The 17,481-nt window shown below is 38.6% G+C and overlaps 1 protein-coding gene and 1 non-coding gene across 3 annotated transcripts; both read right to left on the minus strand.

Annotated features, from left to right (window-relative positions):
- Positions 1-238: 238 nt before the first annotated feature.
- Positions 239-9,304, minus strand: LOC104248581 (uncharacterized). 2 transcript variants are annotated; one of them, XM_009804875.2, is made up of 7 exons: positions 9,198-9,304; positions 7,656-8,018; positions 6,367-6,501; positions 6,246-6,288; positions 996-1,064; positions 789-903; positions 239-678 (listed from the first exon to the last, which is right to left on the minus strand). In XM_009804875.2, exons 2-7 carry the CDS (start codon positions 7,949-7,951, stop codon positions 548-550), a joined length of 789 nt encoding a protein of 262 aa, XP_009803177.1. In that variant the 5' UTR covers positions 7,952-8,018; positions 9,198-9,304; the 3' UTR covers positions 239-547. The 2 variants fall into 2 exon arrangements, with proteins under 2 accessions (XP_009803177.1, XP_009803171.1); XM_009804869.2 differs by having other exon boundaries at positions 9,121-9,262.
- LOC138884476 (small nucleolar RNA snoR114) lies at positions 8,484-8,573 on the minus strand. The gene has a single exon (XR_011404667.1). It is a non-coding gene; the product is annotated as a small nucleolar RNA snoR114 (small nucleolar RNA).
- Positions 9,305-17,481: the final 8,177 nt, after the last annotated feature.

The raw sequence follows: 17,481 nt of genomic DNA on the forward strand, positions 1-17,481 counted from the left end.
ATTTATTCTCTAGAACTTTTAAGGAGTGTTAATTGCCTGTCATAAATGTATGTAGTTTAGCAGCCTATGTCTGAGACATTAACTCATATTATGACCATAGCAATTTGTTTACAATGTGTAGGTTGAGTCAGATGAACGCATAATTAAGTCTTCAAGTACACTGTTGAAGATGTCTGACAAGTATTTTGCTATTGCGCGCAGCTACAGGCTAATAGAATGATTCAAGGCAGCTTAACGGTTAGCAGCATCAAGACAAAAATCATTCATTCACCACTTTAGCTACAGAAATTTTGCATTCCGAAGTAATTTTGGCAATATAGACTGATGTATAGATATCAAAGCAGACAAACTACACAATGCATATAAATACAATGGTAAGTTCAATCACAATTTGTCATTTAAGAACATTAGCTCCCACAAATTTTTCAAGTTGCAGGCTCTGCAAGCCTCTGGGTCACATTTGCTGGAGAAATTTCAATGTTTCAGGGTGTATGAACAGTTTTCGGGTGTAGTTTGAATCAATTATCCACTTTCAAGTACCTTTCACCTACAACGTAGGATGATATCCAATACTGACATTTGCTTCTACCTGGTGCACTACTCTTCGGATACTCCAATCATGGCAGAACTCAAGGGCAAGCCTAAGAGCCGTTCCGAGTCCCAGCACAACTATTACTCCTGCGCATTGCTTCTTGATTTCAACGTGAGAAGGGACACTTAAAAGTTCTAATGTCCAAGTTTTGACAACAGACGATTAATGAGAAGTTGAAAAGATCAAGAGCATGTACCGATTATGATGTTCACAGGCAGTGCAGAGACTCCAAGCGTAATGGATATTAGCACATCCAGAAACAGACCACCAATGAGGATACAAAATGCTACCCAAAGTGGATTAAGACAACCCTGTACAAATTAACTGATTTAGAATTAATATAAAAGATGACTTTCAGAACGAATGTAAGAGCAGCCACTTGGGAAAATGCGATGTTCCTTACTCTATCCCGCTCTTGGGAAATATTCGCCCCCCTAAAAGAAGGATCGACTCTCCAAATCCAATAACTTGTCTGCAATCCATGAAAATGATACAGTCAAACATAATTAAAGAGTATCCATCCCAATAATGCGTAGCTGACTAATCTTTGAGCTTAGATCTTTTTCTGAGTCGCAACTTAGCATAAAGATGAAAATGACCAGAGTATCTCTGTGATAGTGGCAAGTTTTGAAGGCGGAAAAAAGCCCCTTAACAACATTGACCCCTAAGCAACGAAAACAAGAATATACCCTTACAGTGCCTATCGAAATTAAGCAGAAGATTTTGTTTCACAGGATAACAAATGACATGCTATACATGTGTCCAACCAGGCCTGTGGATGAATTTAGACTTATCACATGAACTTATTCTTATAGAGATCTTTCATCAAGTCTGAAATTAGAACAAGTGACTATCTAACAAAATCCAATGATGTATTTTATGTTTCGAAGTGAGCTGACTCCATGTGCAATTTGATCTCAAACCCAACACAACATTTTAACTCGGCAAGAAAAAAATTTCAAAATTTGCTCTGTTATTAGATCAGTGTTTAGATGAAAGAACTAGATCTGTTTCAACAACTATGCGCAAATCCAAAACAGTTAAACTCAGCAAAGAAATAAGGTGCTTAAGGGGCTCAAACACAGGACTTCCGAGGGAACCTTGAAGCAGCAACTTGACTACTGCTCTAGAGTGTTCTTTCTAATTAATTAGATGTACTACTTAAATAAAATAAATATTTTCTTATATGATATACAATAGACATATTAACAATATTCTTATTGTACTAGGATGGTATCCAAGACAGACAAAAAGGGGCATAGCTAGAAATAGATTTTTACTGGGTCAACCCCTTTGTACAAAAAAAACTAAAATATGTCTATTTTTATACATGATATTTTCTCTAATTTTAAGTATTACAACAACAACAAATCCAGTGATTTCCCACAAGTGGGGTTTGGGGAGGGTAAGATGTACGCAGCCTTATCCCTACCCTGGACGGGAGAGAGGTTGTTTCAGATAGACCCTCGGCCGGAGAAAGAATAGAAAAAAGTAATGGCAACAAGTTGGAACAACAAGAAGATAAAAATAAGACCGACGCCAAGAAAGCAGTTAAACTCTAGGTAGTAATAGCAATCTATGAATAAAAGGTTATCATACTAACACTAATGCTAGTGAACTGAGTAAGACAAAGAGAAGCGCTCGACTACCTACTAGCATTCTACCCTAATTTTCGATCTCCACACCCTCCTATCTAGGGCCACAGTCAGCTCCAGTTGTGCCATGTCCCGCCTAATCACCTCTCCCCAAAGCTTTTTAGGCTTACCTCTACCCCTCCTGATACCCACCAAGGTAACCTCTCGCACCTTCTAACTAGGGCTTCTATGCTTCTCCTTTTAATATGCCCGAACCATCTCAACCTCGCCTCCTGCATCTCAACCTCGCACCTTTAAAGTATTGCATCTCTATATTAGCAGATACCCTATATCATACTATATTATAAGTGTGAAAATTTTTAGGTGAAATTTTACCAAAATATCCTTCAAAAGCTAATTGAGCAAATTAACCTTCACCTAAAGTCTTTCTCCTTAGCTATCATTATATTCTTTAAACCACTTAATTTGTAGATATATGCACCGAAATATAATTAACACTTTAGTTATGTAATCTAAATGTGACTACGTGCGGAAAAAATGAAGAGACTAATTAATTGCATTAATAGTTGTTCAATTAGTATTATTTTGATGGGGATGTATGTAAAGCATATATGTTACTGATTATTTAACTTCTCATTTCCTAAAGCTTGACTGTTCAATTTCTTAGTTTACTTTAGATGTGATTCTTGGCCTATAAATACATCCTTCTTTTAGAGATAAATGTTTGGTAACTTGAAAAGTTCTGCCGTCAGTGGTTGGAGATGTGCACGGAGACGATAAGTGGCCATAGAATTTTCATCAACTATAATTAAAGATCAATCTACCTTTATCTAATATCTTAAATGGATTGGCATCTCCAGTATAGCAGATTTGTAGAGTATAAATTTTTTATTTTTATCCTTCCTTCATATTAACAACTTGCAGGCTTAAGTTTTGCAGCTTGCATTCAAACTGCTCACTGTCATTTTTCCCATTTTTTTGTAATTGTTGTCATTTTTTAATTTTGAATTGTTCTCATGGTCTATTTTATTGTTGAAGCCTTATGCTACTATTTCCTTGTGTAAGGTTTTAAAGGATCTTTTTCACATGTATTCATGATTTTGAACGTGTGTGAATTTTCAGAATGCACCAGCAATTGTTTTGCTTTTTTGTTGCAACTTGTTTATGTTACAAACTGAAATTCATTTGTTTTATCACCTCCATTTTCATATCATTACAAGAATTTCTAAAATTCTGAAGAAATTCTAGCATTTATACACAGTTATATTTCAAGAATAACACGCTCTAGCAGTTGGAATCTAAGTTGCAATTGCAATGTGGATTCATCATTAGCTGTTTGGGGATCCATCACTCATCTCTATCATCTTCCTTTATATATTTAGCTAAATAGGATCCATATTAATAGTGCTTATAATTTTCCTTGAATTTTTATTTTATGACTCAAATATATATTTTAATAATATTTATGCAATATTTTTAAAATTTTATACTAATTGATATGGATACACGCACAACGCGCGTGTCCAAAAACTAGTCTTCAGAAAATGTGGAAGGAAAGGATGACGCAGTTGTAACAAATTTGCAAGATGTTTATTGAGGTCTGGTTCATGGCAAATGCTTACCAAGAGGTTGCAGGATTGCTCATATTTAACATTTTGCAGACAAATAATATAGGTGCAGCAGTTGAAAAAAGAGAGGAAGAACAGAATCAGAATATTCTCATTCATAGATTAAAAAAAGTGGAAGAACCGGTACACAGAATTGATAAAGCAGGAACAGAGAGAGGAAGAAGGAGAAACATAGAGATAGTGAGAGAGCTCTCCCCCCCCCCTTCAAAATAAGAGATCAACGCAACATAATCAACTCAGCCTTTTTATTCATAACCATGGTAGAAAGCATATAAATACAAAACATTCGGTCTAGGATAAATGACTAGGAATCAAGAATTACTTTGTGGCGAAGAAACTTGATTCTGCCATAAAGAGAGAATCCGGCTGTATACATATTTACCCTAACACGTAAGAGGATTATGGATGAGCCAACCAATTTCTACATACTATTGACACGATATATTTTAAAGAAATTTACTTGACTTATCAAGAAAGTAACTTGGAGCCACAAAATCTAAAAAAGGAATAAATGAAATTACTATGTTAATGTACCTTGGGTCTAACTCAACTCCAACATCTAGTTCATGTAGTGAGAATTGCTCAAAACAACATAAGAAGACTATCACTATTCACTGAACTAGTGTGAAATTTTTTTTAAAATTTTTTTCTTTGAGAAATCAGTTATTTCCAACTTTGCAACTCAGTGGAGAACATGTCCCTTAATGCAAACTTATAAGAAGGACATGGCTTAGAAAAGTTGGTTGACGCCAAATCATTGACGTGTGCTAGTATTGGCAAGGTTAGGAAATGATAATCGAAAAAGAGGCCACCTTGGTTGGCTACTTGGCTATTTCCAAGGATAACTAGATGACAAAGTAGTGGTAAGCTAGAAGATAAAGATGATAGCTAAAACATATGACAAGTATAAAGATAAATGATGGCAAGCTGTTGAATCATCATGTCATAAGTTTTGCATCATTAGGTGCTAAGCCCCGTGTCATTCTTCCGGGGTTGGAAGAGGCTTGCTTTCATGCTATGAGTCTCCTTTATGCTTTTCATAGTAAAGAGACAGATTAACAACATTTAAAGTAGTATATACTCCATAGTCTACAGGTAGTTCGATCTTATAGGCGTTATCGTTGATACGCTTCAAGATTTGAAAAGAGACATCTGCTAGAGGATATAACTTGTTGCGAGACTCAGAAAAGTGTTCTTTAGTTAAGTGAATACATGCTAATTCTCCTTCTTTGAAAATAACATGCTTCTTTGTGCTTGTTGGCTTCCTTTTCATGGCGAGTGTTATGCGGAACAACATTATTTCGAGCTTCATCGTGAAACTTCATGATCTCCTTGGCTCTTTCCTCAGTAGTAGCACCAAACTCGCGAGTGGTTGGCAGTGCGAGAAGGTCTAAAGGATTGATTGGTCGTTTGCCATAAACAATCTCAAACGGACATCTCCAATTGCTTGACTCACAGATATTGTAAGAGAAATATTTCGAAAAATGAATCCCAAGAGAGAGAAGCTCCTATCTTTAGAATTAAGGAAGCTGGAGATTTGTCCTTCAAAGAGACTTTAGCCTCGCTAGTACTGGAGTTGGGTGGTGTCTGTCGAAAGGTTGATAGAGGAAAGGAACCTCGCTTCTTCATAGCCAACGACCATGTTCAGAGTAGGAGTTCTCTCAAAACTTGCTTGGTTGGGTATTTCTTTTTGGTGCACCTATGAGGTTTCCTTACGTACAGAAGATCGGGTGTTTTTTTGTAGAGAACCACATATTTGTGTAGGTTTTTCACTTTTTCGTATGCCTCTTACTTGTGAGCTATGTTCAATAAAAGGGAATAACTACTACCTGTTTGTAGTGGTGCATATTCTTCCTCATTTACAAATTTATCGGTTCTTATCTTGTCCATTATAGTTTTAAAACAATTTGAAGTTGGTTCTTTTTTATAAAGATGCATAATGTTGTAAGATATTAAACTTCGACTCAAAATGGTATTTAATTACCAGAATCAACTCTTTGTGGAAGGGAATAACGATTATCTGCATATGCCGTGTATTTTCTTCGTGTTTCACTATTTTATCAAGTGTTCTTTATCTATTCCATTCTAGTCACACAACATTCTGGGAAGTGACATAGTATTGCCACTAGCCAAAGTTGTCTTTCTCATACTGATGGTTCAAAAAGTATATTCTCCATTCACTCCTACTTAATCAACCACAAAAAGCACTCAAGGGAGGCAGGTGCAGTCAAATGCTCAAGTTCAAGAACCTATGAGCTGAAACGCCAGAAGGATGTTCATGCTTCAAAAAGCAGTCTAGCTTGAATGCTGAAGCACCCAGCAGCAACCTCAAATAGAGAGCCAAAAGCATGCATAACCAAAGTTTAAAGAGATCCAATCGTTTCGCACTCATCTAAAATCATTGTTATCCAAACAAAGACAGATACTTACAGGTGCATGAGACTCTGGAGGTGACACATTTGCAGCTACTTGCCTACATAAAATGGAAAACCTACATCAATATACTGTATAAGGAAAAACAAAATTAGCATGCACTTAATCTATCACTTACTGGCATATTTCGCATTTATTTGAACCTCTAGTATTAAACCATGTTTCAATGCATGACTGATGTGCTTTTGCCAATCCACCACGACAGTGGCATCCAAGATCGATCAACTCTTCTTCCTTTTCCTCTTGACATACTCTGCAAAACATCATAAAGAATTTCAAAACTGGACCAGAGCCTCGTCCTTTATATTCTAAAAAGCTGCTTCAGAGACTTTTCAATGTACCTAAGCCTCGTTCTTTATATTCAAAGATTGATACTCTGAATATGCACATCAAAAATTATGAATAAAACTTAAAAAGATTGGCACACTCTATATTAAATGAAAATAAATGGTCATTTTGCTGCAGCAAGATCTGAAAGAATACCAACTAGCAATCCATAAAGTACTAAAAATATAACAACATACCTGATCCCACAAATGGAGTCTAGGGAGGATGGGGTGTATGCAAACCGTATCCCTACCTTGTGTGAGGTAGAGAGGCTGTTTCCAATAGACTCTTGGAAAAGTACTAAAAATATATTAAAAGAAAAAAAAAAAGACTATCTCAAAAGGTCTTTTTTTTTTTTTTGCAAATCTAATAGAGTTAATCAACTAGGATTTGCTAGCCTATTTTAAGTTAGTTACGGACATCAACTTAATTCTTTATTTTAAATAAGGTGGACATTAATTCAAATATAAATCCTGTAAGCACTCCGATTTCCCTTTCAATTTTTAATCCCTTGACAGTTCATGTGTCACACTCTACCATTCAATTGCACAGAAGTGAAATGATAATGAGCACTACCACAACTTTGACCATGATTATAGCAACACATCAAATTCACAACAGCTCTTGAGAGCTAAATCCTAGCAAGAAATAAAGGTCATAGTGTCAAAACGAAACCCAAAAAAAAGGGTATGGGTACTTCTCTTATGGTTATTATATCTAGATACCATCATCGAACATAAGGTTGATGTGTTATTGATCGGTACGCAACTTTGGACATGATTACAGCAATAAACCTTTGTACAAAAAAAAAGGCTAAATCTTGGTAGAACAAAAGATCATCCAAACAGAAGTTCTCGACAATAAGTTTTTTTTTTTGGGGGGGGGGGGGGGGGGTTTATTCGGTATCTAGATTAGATACCAATGCAAACAAAGCACATAAGAAGGGTTCAATAAGGATCAAAAAGTTTGAAAATTAAAGGGTCTCATAAATAATTTACACGGTGCTTATGACTTACGAGAAAGCAGTAAAGAGATAAGCAAAAAGGACCTAATCTCTACACAAGTAGAAGAGCTAGAAACCTGCATTGTTCATGATGACTAGAATTCCTGGATAAGTTAAGCTTCTTACGAGACTCTACAATTGCTATTTTCTCAGTAGTGGCAATATCCCCAACTGGGTCTGTGGTTACAGTGGCAGCTTGGGAGTTGAGTGATTCGCCCGCAGAAACCACTATGGTGAGTACAGATTGATCCACATTTTCAGTAGCTAAGCCATGATTGCTGGCCTCCGCATTCTGCTTTTCAATATCCAATGGATCACCGCAGTGGCCACCCAGGGCGGTACTATCATGCCGGACTACACCGACATCCTGCATTGATAACAACTATGAAGGACCAAGCCAGAACGTCGCTATCCCTCTGCAACCTTTTTTAACATTCCTCCTACACAAAAACAGGCTCAGACTTGATATAAAGCTGAAATTATTTGATTCACTATTCCGATACCAAGTAACAAATTCTCATCAGATAAATCAAAATCAAGCAAACAGTTTGGCTACATCCGAAAAATTCAATTTATCCAAAGAGGAATCTAATCAAGGTATTATGAGCATAAAACCACAGGAATTCTTTTTCGGTTTTCAACGTTTACTTACTTGGATGAAACTTTAAATAAAGAGCATACATTTACCAGCACGCTCACACAGTCATACACAAGTCTGCATACAAACACACATGACAATATCTAGCATGGCGGCCTAACGTGGCGGAGCCAGGAAATGCAAGAATGTGATGATTAGGATGCTGACGTATGACCTAAAGTAACTTTTGTACCCCTTATTCGATAGATTTAAAGTTTCCCATATGTCAAGGGGATCTTTTTTTTATAAGATAAGAAGAAAAGAAGGGAAGCTCAGATGCACAACTCATCGTCCTGTAAAGTCGGAAAACAGCAGAGACCCTTATCACCGCATAGACGCACAGATATCATCACAGCTAACCCAGGGATGCACCAGCAGGGAAACATATGTCAAGGGGATTCAAAACCTTATATATACCCCCAAAAAAGTTGTTTTTACTATATTTTGCGCAGTACAATTTTCCGATTAAGGGAATTTAATTGAACATAGCCCCCGCCATTGGCACCCTATTTGCGAGAAAAAGAGTAAATCAAACCTCAAAAACCATGAACTAAGTGATCCATCGAAGATGTACAGAAGCACATAAATAACGGAAATTAATTTTTTTTTAAAAAAGACTACGTTTCTTACACTCATTTGACCAAAATCCACATCGAAAACAAGTAGAAGGGAAAAGAATGCTAATACCAATCTCATCATTTTTTTATGAGGACCCATCTCATAATTCTCCTTCAGTTACCATTTTCAATCCCTCAATTGTCATCTAAACGGGAAAAAAATTCTGCTTTACCATCCCAGTTAAAAAATTTGGTACAATCGATTTTAACTTTGAAGAGTCCAATCAAACTAGAAATAAGGGGAACTAAAACCGCTGTTAGGTAAAGATATACAGAAATGTTACATACTTTTGAGCAGAAGCGAGTTGAGTAAGACGGTAGCGATGAGTGTTGATTCAACGGAAAAAGTTGGGGAGGGGACGGACCTGTATTCTCTCAACAGTATCTCTACATATTCACTGCAAAATATCTGACTTTTACGGAGCTATCCAACAGACAGAGTCACTGCTGTCATTATTTACTGGCAGTTTGCAGCCGATTTGGTTTGTGGATTAAAAATATTATGCCCTTCTGTCCACTTCGCCTAAGCGGTTTAACTACCATAAGCAAATTGTCTTCTTTAATATAGTTAGAATTTTCTTATAAATTTGAAATTTAAGGTTTTCTTTAATGTAAAACTTACATTAATTAATATATACTCCAATTGTTTCATAAAGAAGGAACATATTATTATTTGGGGTGTCAAATAAGAAGCTTTATTAACCATATTTTTTGCAAATAGATTTTTAACATTTTTCCTAAGTCAAGGGTCTACCGGAAAATAGTCTCTCTGCCTTTTTAAAGTTAGAGGTAAGGTCTGCGTACACTCTATCCTCCCCAGACCTCACTTGTGGAACTATACTGGGTATATTATTATTGTTATTTGTTTACCCAAAAAATTGGATAACAATTAAACTTATAATGTGATTTTAAGGACACGTGATTTCACCTAATACCAATTGATGAATATGAAGATCAGTAATAGAAATTAACAATGAGATAAAGCAAACCAGGAAACGTAATTCAGCCCTCGAACTGGTCGGTACCCGAATAGTCAAAAAATAAGCAAACTGATGAACAAAAATATAAGCTAGACAGAAAGTGTTGTATTGCTTTGATATGCGTGAATGTAAGATGGATACAAAATGATTAGAACCCTCTTTATATAGTAGAGGAATCCTATCTATGGTACAATTCTAATTACGGAATTAAATAAAATGATTAGTCTAAACAACCGCCTTTGGTTTGATCTGTTCCGAGATTTCCGCCATGATATTCGACCAGTCATGGATATCTCGCCTTTCCGTTATTATGATGTTTGTCACGCCCCAATCCTCGGGGAGCGCGACCGGCGCGCAACTGAGCGAACCCGGTCGAGCAAGCCTATCTAGCCTTTCTTACCCAACTCATTCTATATCCGAAGAAGTAATGCATCACCAATTATTAAACATGGGGGAGAGAGAGTTGTTATATAAATGCATAAACATTGCTAGTTAGATTCTTACTTAAATACAACATGTCATAGTTAAGTTTCCAAAAGTACATATAGTTGACAGTCTAGTGGAGAAAAGTTTCAAAATATGATGTGATCCTATGACTACCCCGGCACCCATACATGACCCACATAAACGTTTACGGAGCCTCTAAGGATACAAAAGACCAAAATGACAATGCCGGCAACAAGGCCCCGGGTATACCTCAAAATATGGAAATTTACACAAAAGAAGAACTACAAAACCACTGGGAGAAATGGGGGCTCACCAAGACAACTGTGAAGAGAGAAAGAGAGCACCACTATCTGCGATCGGCACTATCAACAATGGAACCACCTATATCCATTCAAAGATGTAGTGTCCCCGATAAAACGGACGTTAGTATTGTCGAATAGTACTAGTATGTAAGGCAAATACAATTCTTAATAGGATGAAAAGTGAACAAATAGAAGGCAGTTATAACATCAACAAGTACTTCACATGATTACAAGGAAAACACCAAATAAGGTTCACATGGTTCCAGTTGAGTCTTTCCACTCCTTTAGGTTAATATTCTTTAGTGCCAAGTGCTATAACCTATAATGCCATCGTGATTTTTCCCGGAGTCCAGTCTCGACCCGACCGGCTAAGCCATCCCAAGTGAGACATACCTAGATCCATAATGATAATCAGAAATCCAATGTAAATGCCACAATGTGTACAGTATGGCGTCCGATCTTGGCCTGATCGGCTTAGCCATCTCACTTGGGACATAACCTCTTTCAATTATTCCTTAGTTCATATTTCTTTCCATTTTTCCATTACATGGCACCACACACCTCTTTTATTGGTTTATTTCTTGGCACTTGGATACATTGTTACAATTCATGCCTTTCCCCTTATTTATTCGATCATATAGCTTCATCATCTATGTCGATACAAGGTTACTATATAAGGCATGCACACATAAGGAAAAATAAGAACACTTGGAGAACATAATCATATTTTCAACTATCATGATTTCAGAGTAAACACATAGAACAATTTTGGAATAAAAGTCTGTCAACCAAACACATTAATACAATCCATCTAGTGTGATCAATCCGGAACTCACACCAGCTATTCGGACACCAAGAATTCAACACTAAGAAGAAGAGGGTTAGCCTTACATACCTCAATAGAGCTTTTTCTTAGATTCTTACATAAATTCCGAAACTCTTAGCCACTTCGATCTATTTTATAAGAATTACAAGTTAAACCAACAATTAGTGAGATAATCGAGATTTTAGCTCACTTGAGCACATTATCAAACACTACGTGTGCATTATGAATTTTTAAGGTCTTTTGTGGAAAAAGTTCTATCATCCTACACTCATTTGCTACATTCTTAGCTCACAATCTCCCCATACCCTTTTATCATACATGCATGCAAGACAATCAACCCTTATACCCATGAACCCATTTGTTAATTACTTATTTTAGTAGGAATTTCGAAATCGAATGTTAGGGCACAAGTTCTTACCTCTTAGGATGAAGGCCTAGTAACTTTCCTTGATAATCTTCAAGGATTTGGGCAATGATTGAGTAGAAGCTTGGTGAGGATCACTTTCTTCCTCTAGAACTCTTGCCCTCACTCTAAGTGTAGTAGATATTAGCTTAAGAGGGTCCAATGGGGTATTTTAACAGAATGGGGTCGGGTTTTATAAGTTAGAAAATAGGAGCCCCGACTCGATCTACGGTCATATATGTGACCACATAACTGATATGCGACCCGCAAAAGGGACCGCAAAAGTGGCCCTCAGACCTGGATACTCATCCCGGTTATGCGACCAATATGTGGTTTGCATACCTGTTCTACGGTCACATAATGCACTGCAGAACTACCCTATGCAAAAATCCCAAGGAGGTTATGCAACGACTCTTAATTGGCACTACGAGATTTTGGGTTTTTGAGTAGAAATTTCACGGGGCCTTACACTGTCATCGATCTTGCATGTTGTCTGTCCCATTTGGTCTCGATCACTATTGGCCTCGAGCTCAATAGGCATCTCGAATCACAAACTCGGTGCCCAGTCTTTGTGCCTCGGTCTGACCCATTATGGGGTCGATCTTCGATCCTTTACCCCGGCTCCGATAAATTAGTAAAATCGGTATACATATAGTCTCCTTGTTTTTTAGAGTGTAATGACAAGAAACGAATTGAGGCTTCGAACTTGTCCTCGATATACCATGATGTAAGCATTATGATGTAAGCGTCAGAAGTGACCGAAATGTCCCATCCGTTCGTATATCGAGGCATTAATGCTTGTCAGTTGTTGTTTGTTATTATCGGTTTGGAACCATCATCTTCATCCTATAAATATGTTTTCCTTCCCTTTGCCCAAACTTTACTCTTAATCTCTGCTCTAATCTTCAAAGCTCTCTGCATCCCCAAAGTTTCCCACCTTAAATCTTATAGCTTCATTGCTAACTTCCTCTCAAATCTACAGGTTCTATTATCTTCTTCTCTCTTCAAACTCATACAAAATGGCAAAAACGTCAAAAATTGTTCCTCAAAAGGAAAACGTTTCTTCATCATGGCCGGTCGGCGACAAAACACTGGTGGAGCCACACTCTAAGGAGTGTGTTCCTGGGGGGTGCGTCCTTACTTCCCATTTTAAGATCGAGAAAACTTCGTCGGTCCCTGGTTGATGTGAGCCAATGTCGAGGTATATATGCTCGATAACTATGAGTTTCCTTAAGCAGGTAAAGAAGGACTGCAACTGGGAAGGCAAAGAGGTGGTGATTCCAGCCCCTGAAGAGGACATCACCACCCATATGGAAGGGTTTCTAAGTGTGTACACTTACCATTTCATGTTGGGCCCCATCGATCCCATCATCGTTGATTTTTGCCGCCAATATCAAATAACCCTATGTCAAATCCATCCATCCTTCTGGTAGATTGTTATTCTGCTTTGATTTTTCATGGGCAAAGTCGAGGGGATGTCTTTCACCCTCGACCACCTCATCAAGTTGTACAACCCTTGTCTCTATCGAGACGGGTTAATAAAACTTCAGTGTCGGGCCACTAAAGTGATGTTCTCGAGCATAGATTTGGACAATGAATGATGATGGATGGGCTGGTTCGTTCGAGTGAAGACTTTCAACCTAATCCCAGACGAGAAGATGCCATTTCTCGAGAAATGGAATATGAAGCATAAGTACAATCTTGCTTTTAACTTCCATTTATTGTTTTGTTTCCTTCGTTTCTTCTTATCGATATCTTTTTCCATGATGTAGCGGTCTCTTGGATGCTCGATGTAATTCTAACCTCATGAGTTGGGTTCGGGACCTGGCCTCAACTTCTTCGTACGTTGAGCGCTCATGGTACGACTTAGCAAGGGGCTGATAGGAGGCCAAAAATCATGGTAAGCTCCTTTTTCATGTATGTGATGATTTTTGTTGAAATATCTCTTTCATGCTCACTTGATTTCCTTTCACATAAGCCTTGGAAAGGATGTTGTCATGAGGCTCTCGTCTGGTGAGGAGGAGACTTTGCCCCCGGCCCCGAAACCGGTAAAGGATAAGAAGAGGAAAAAGATCTCAACCTTCGAGGATCCAAAGGCTAAGAAAAATCCGGCTCATAATCCAAAGAAAGACATCGTCGCCCTACCTGCGGAGGTAGTTCAATGGCTAAGAGAAGAATAAGAAGAAAATGAAAACGACGGATCCAAGTTGGTGGCCCGAGTGAAAAGGAACACCGAGGCCCCAAAGCCCTTTGAGTCGGTGAGGGTTGAAGAGATTCTGCCTCGAACCGAGGGGGTCTTGGAAGAGGACCCATGCAAAGTCCCCGAGTTATTGGAGACTGAAGATGCCTCCCATCGAAATGAGCAGTCAGCAGGTATGTCTGAAGGGGCCGACTCTAAGGCCCTTCGAAATGAAGAGAACGCCCCAAGTGACTCACTTAGGGCAATAGTAATTGGAGACTCGCTGACTCTCCCTGCATTTTCCGAGGAGGCAATTCAGAATGCCCAAGCTATGAGGACTCCTGATGTGGAAGGAGCCCATGGAGGGGAGGACCTCTTTTGTGGTTGCTTTACCGGAGTTGAAGATGATACCGACCTGAGTAAAGCATCGAGTCTCTTTGATGAGGCTCAACGAATCCTGAGTCGGGTAAGTCTCAACTCGATATCACACTTGTATTTATCTTCTTGTCTAATTTCCTTTCTTCTTTCTGCATAGGCCTTAGCACTCCATCAAGAGGCATTTTCTAAATCCCGAACTGAGCTGAGCCAATGTGAGGCCGATCTTCAAAGGCTCATGGGGAGAGAAATACCCTCAAACTTCTCAGTGGGTAAAAAGAAGAGGATATCAAGGACCTCCGAGTCGAATTGGCCATGGCTCACAAAGAACAGACCGACCTGATTGAATAGGTAAAGAAAATCTTAGAAGCTCATGGTATCAGTTTAGGGATGATGGCTAACACTTCAATCTCACAGGTTCAGCAGAAGGCCGAGAGGATCGAACAGCTCTGTGGGGAGGGTAACATGATGAAAGCAGAGACCTTGGGGTGGAAACAAAACATGGACCGCCTTGACTCAGAGAAAGAGGCTACTCGATCCCAATTGTTAGCGGCTGAAAGTCAGCTCCAAGCCGTGAAGGAGAAAAGCTCAGCTCAGGCCAAGAAAATAGAGGAGCTCGAGGCTCGGTTGGCCATCGAACTCGCAAAAGCTAAATCTGAGGCAAAAAAGGTGAAGGTCGAGGCAGAGGCGATCATGGCCATCTACCGATCTGATGCTAATGCCGCTCAAGCCCAAGCAAGAGAATCTGTCGAGGGCGCTCAAACTCGAGCTCTCTGGATTTTCGAGCTCGCTAAGTTCCAATCTCGGAAGGAGATCCTTGCTCGAGGTTACGATCTTACTGGCGAGATAAGGAAAGCCAAAGAGCTTGAAGACGATGCTAAGGCATTGGCCTTCTCCAATGATGACGGGAGCAAGAACAGGTCTGAGAGTGGGGAGGACCCCGGTGAAGAGGAAGCCGCCTCCGAGAATAGTTAGGAACCTTAGAATTTTTCTTTTTATCTTTTATGTAGGACCCTAATCGGTCCTTGTAAATATTTTTATATATAAAAAGACCTCTTTTTCTTTCTGACTTGTTTTCAATTCAATTTATGCCTTGTGTTTCATTCACTCCTTGTGAAAATTTTGTTCACAAGCTCAAAACTTAGGCAATTTGATCAAGGTCTGGCTAGTGTAATCAAGTGAGCAACTGCTCGAACTCGAAGTAGGATGACCCTTAGGTTTTAATTGAGTGAGGATGACTTCTCGAACTCAAAAAATAAAATGGCCCTTAGGCTCTTGAATTAGGCCGATATAGCCTCAAAAGGATGGATCTTTTCCCTTTTCGGCTTAAAAAGTTAATCATATAAAAATTTGTTATGCCTTAGCATGAAATAAGGTTGTTCGAGAGTTCGAACAATCCGGTACCCCTTAGGGTTTTTGAGGGTTGATGTTATCGAAACCCTTTATAATTTTGCCGAGGGTAGCCTTTTTGACCGGTTTTGTGAAGATATTAGAAGGCCTATTTTTATTATGAAATTCGGACGTCTTCAAACCGTGTTAGTTTGGTTGTATCCTTTAACTTGGGATTTGCCTCTTGGGCTTGTTTCCTGATTACACTTCGTTCGAAGTGTCAGTCCCTGAGAGGGGTGGTCGTAGCCTATAAAAATGAGGGTTGCCCTTTTAAGGTCTTACGATCTCGAGACTTTAATAATTCGATTATGTCGATTTTTCAGACGGCAGTCCCCGAGTATGGGGTAAGTTGTTTGAACTTTAGTTGTGGTCGGCCCTTAAGCCTATTTCCACAATAGACCGAAAGTATGAAATTGTAAAGTAAAAAATTTCTCTAAGCATGAAATATTTTGTAAAGAAGAATACTTTTCTCAAGAGATTATACATGCGTACATGTTTTCTTTTAGGGCTCGAGTAATCTACATGGGCACGGTTCGTTTGACCATTTGGCCTTTACAAAATTTTACCTATCGAGACCCTGTCAACACGAAGTATCTTTCTTGTAATGAAGTTGACATCCGAGGGTGATGACCCCTAGTATTCGAGGTTGATTGCAAAGAAGCCTCAGATACTATTGAATTGCTCTAAGTTAGCACGAACAATGGCTGCCTTATTAAAAACCTCGCCGGAAAAAACTCATTTGGGAGAAAAATAGAACTAAGGGAAAAAGAGTGCAACACATGCTTTTAGACCTAAGGACTTTGTGATGAAGAATCCTTCGATATCTTCGATTGAACACCTACAATTGGTTAGTATAAAATATAAATGAAAATGGAAAAGGTCGTACCTCAGCAGTAATATCGTTTAAGGAGTGATACGTTCCAATTGTTTGGTAATTGCTTGCCATCCATCGTGCCAAGTTTGTAGGATCCCTTTCTGACGATATCGAGGGCCTGATATGGTCCCTCCCAGTTCGGGCCAAGTTTTCCTTCTTTTGGGTCTCGAGTATTAAGGGTGACCTTTCTTAGAACCAAGTCCCAGTTTTAAAGTGTCGAAGATTGGCTCTTCGATTATAATACCTATCGATCCGTTGTTTTTGTGTGGCCATTCAAACGAGGGCGGCTTCCCATTTTTCATCTAGCAATTCGAGACTCGTATTCATAGCTTCATGATTTGCCTCTTTCGTTGCATGTCGAAGACTAGATCTAGGTTCCCCGACTTCGACCGGGATCAGAGCTTCGACACCATAGACTAAAGAGAACGGTGTTGCCCCCATACTGGATTTCGACATTGTTCGATAAGCACAAAGGACCTCGAGAAATATTTCTCTTCATTTTCCTTTAGCTTCATTCAATCTTTTCTTCAGATTTTGGATGACGGTCTTGTTTGTCGATTCAGCATATTCGTTTCCTCGAGGATGATACGGCGTTGACAGGATTTATTATGCACAACTATGCCTTATAAAAAGGACAAGCGGATGTTGCAAATATAATCTGAGTATTTTGCCCAGAGTCGAACACACAAGGAATTAACCTATCAATTACTCTCGTTAGACTTACATAATTCTACGTAATCAACTTCCCAAACGTTTTAAATAACAATTGAGTGTGTTTCTACTAATTAAGGCTGACTGTGATTAAGCAAATAAAGACTAACTATGATTAAACTGTAAACAATTAAGGGAAAGATCAAAGGTTATGATTTTCCCT

The sequence above is a fragment of the Nicotiana sylvestris genome, chromosome 12 (genome assembly GCF_000393655.2).
Source record: "Nicotiana sylvestris chromosome 12, ASM39365v2, whole genome shotgun sequence".
NCBI classification, from domain to species: domain Eukaryota; kingdom Viridiplantae; phylum Streptophyta; class Magnoliopsida; order Solanales; family Solanaceae; genus Nicotiana; species Nicotiana sylvestris.

Bases quoted from the DNA above. Each gene is read 5' to 3' on its own strand.
- LOC104248581 (XM_009804875.2), bottom strand. From the start codon at position 7,951: ATGCAGGATGTCGGTGTAGTCCGGCATGATAGTACCGCCCTGGGTGGC. The intron at 6,289-6,366 runs GTAAGTGATAGA...CATTTTATGTAG, and splicing joins AATAAATGCGAAATATGCCA to GCAAGTAGCTGCAAATGTGT. The intron at 1,065-6,245 runs GTAAGTATCTGT...CATGGATTGCAG, and splicing joins CTCCAGAGTCTCATGCACCT to ACAAGTTATTGGATTTGGAG.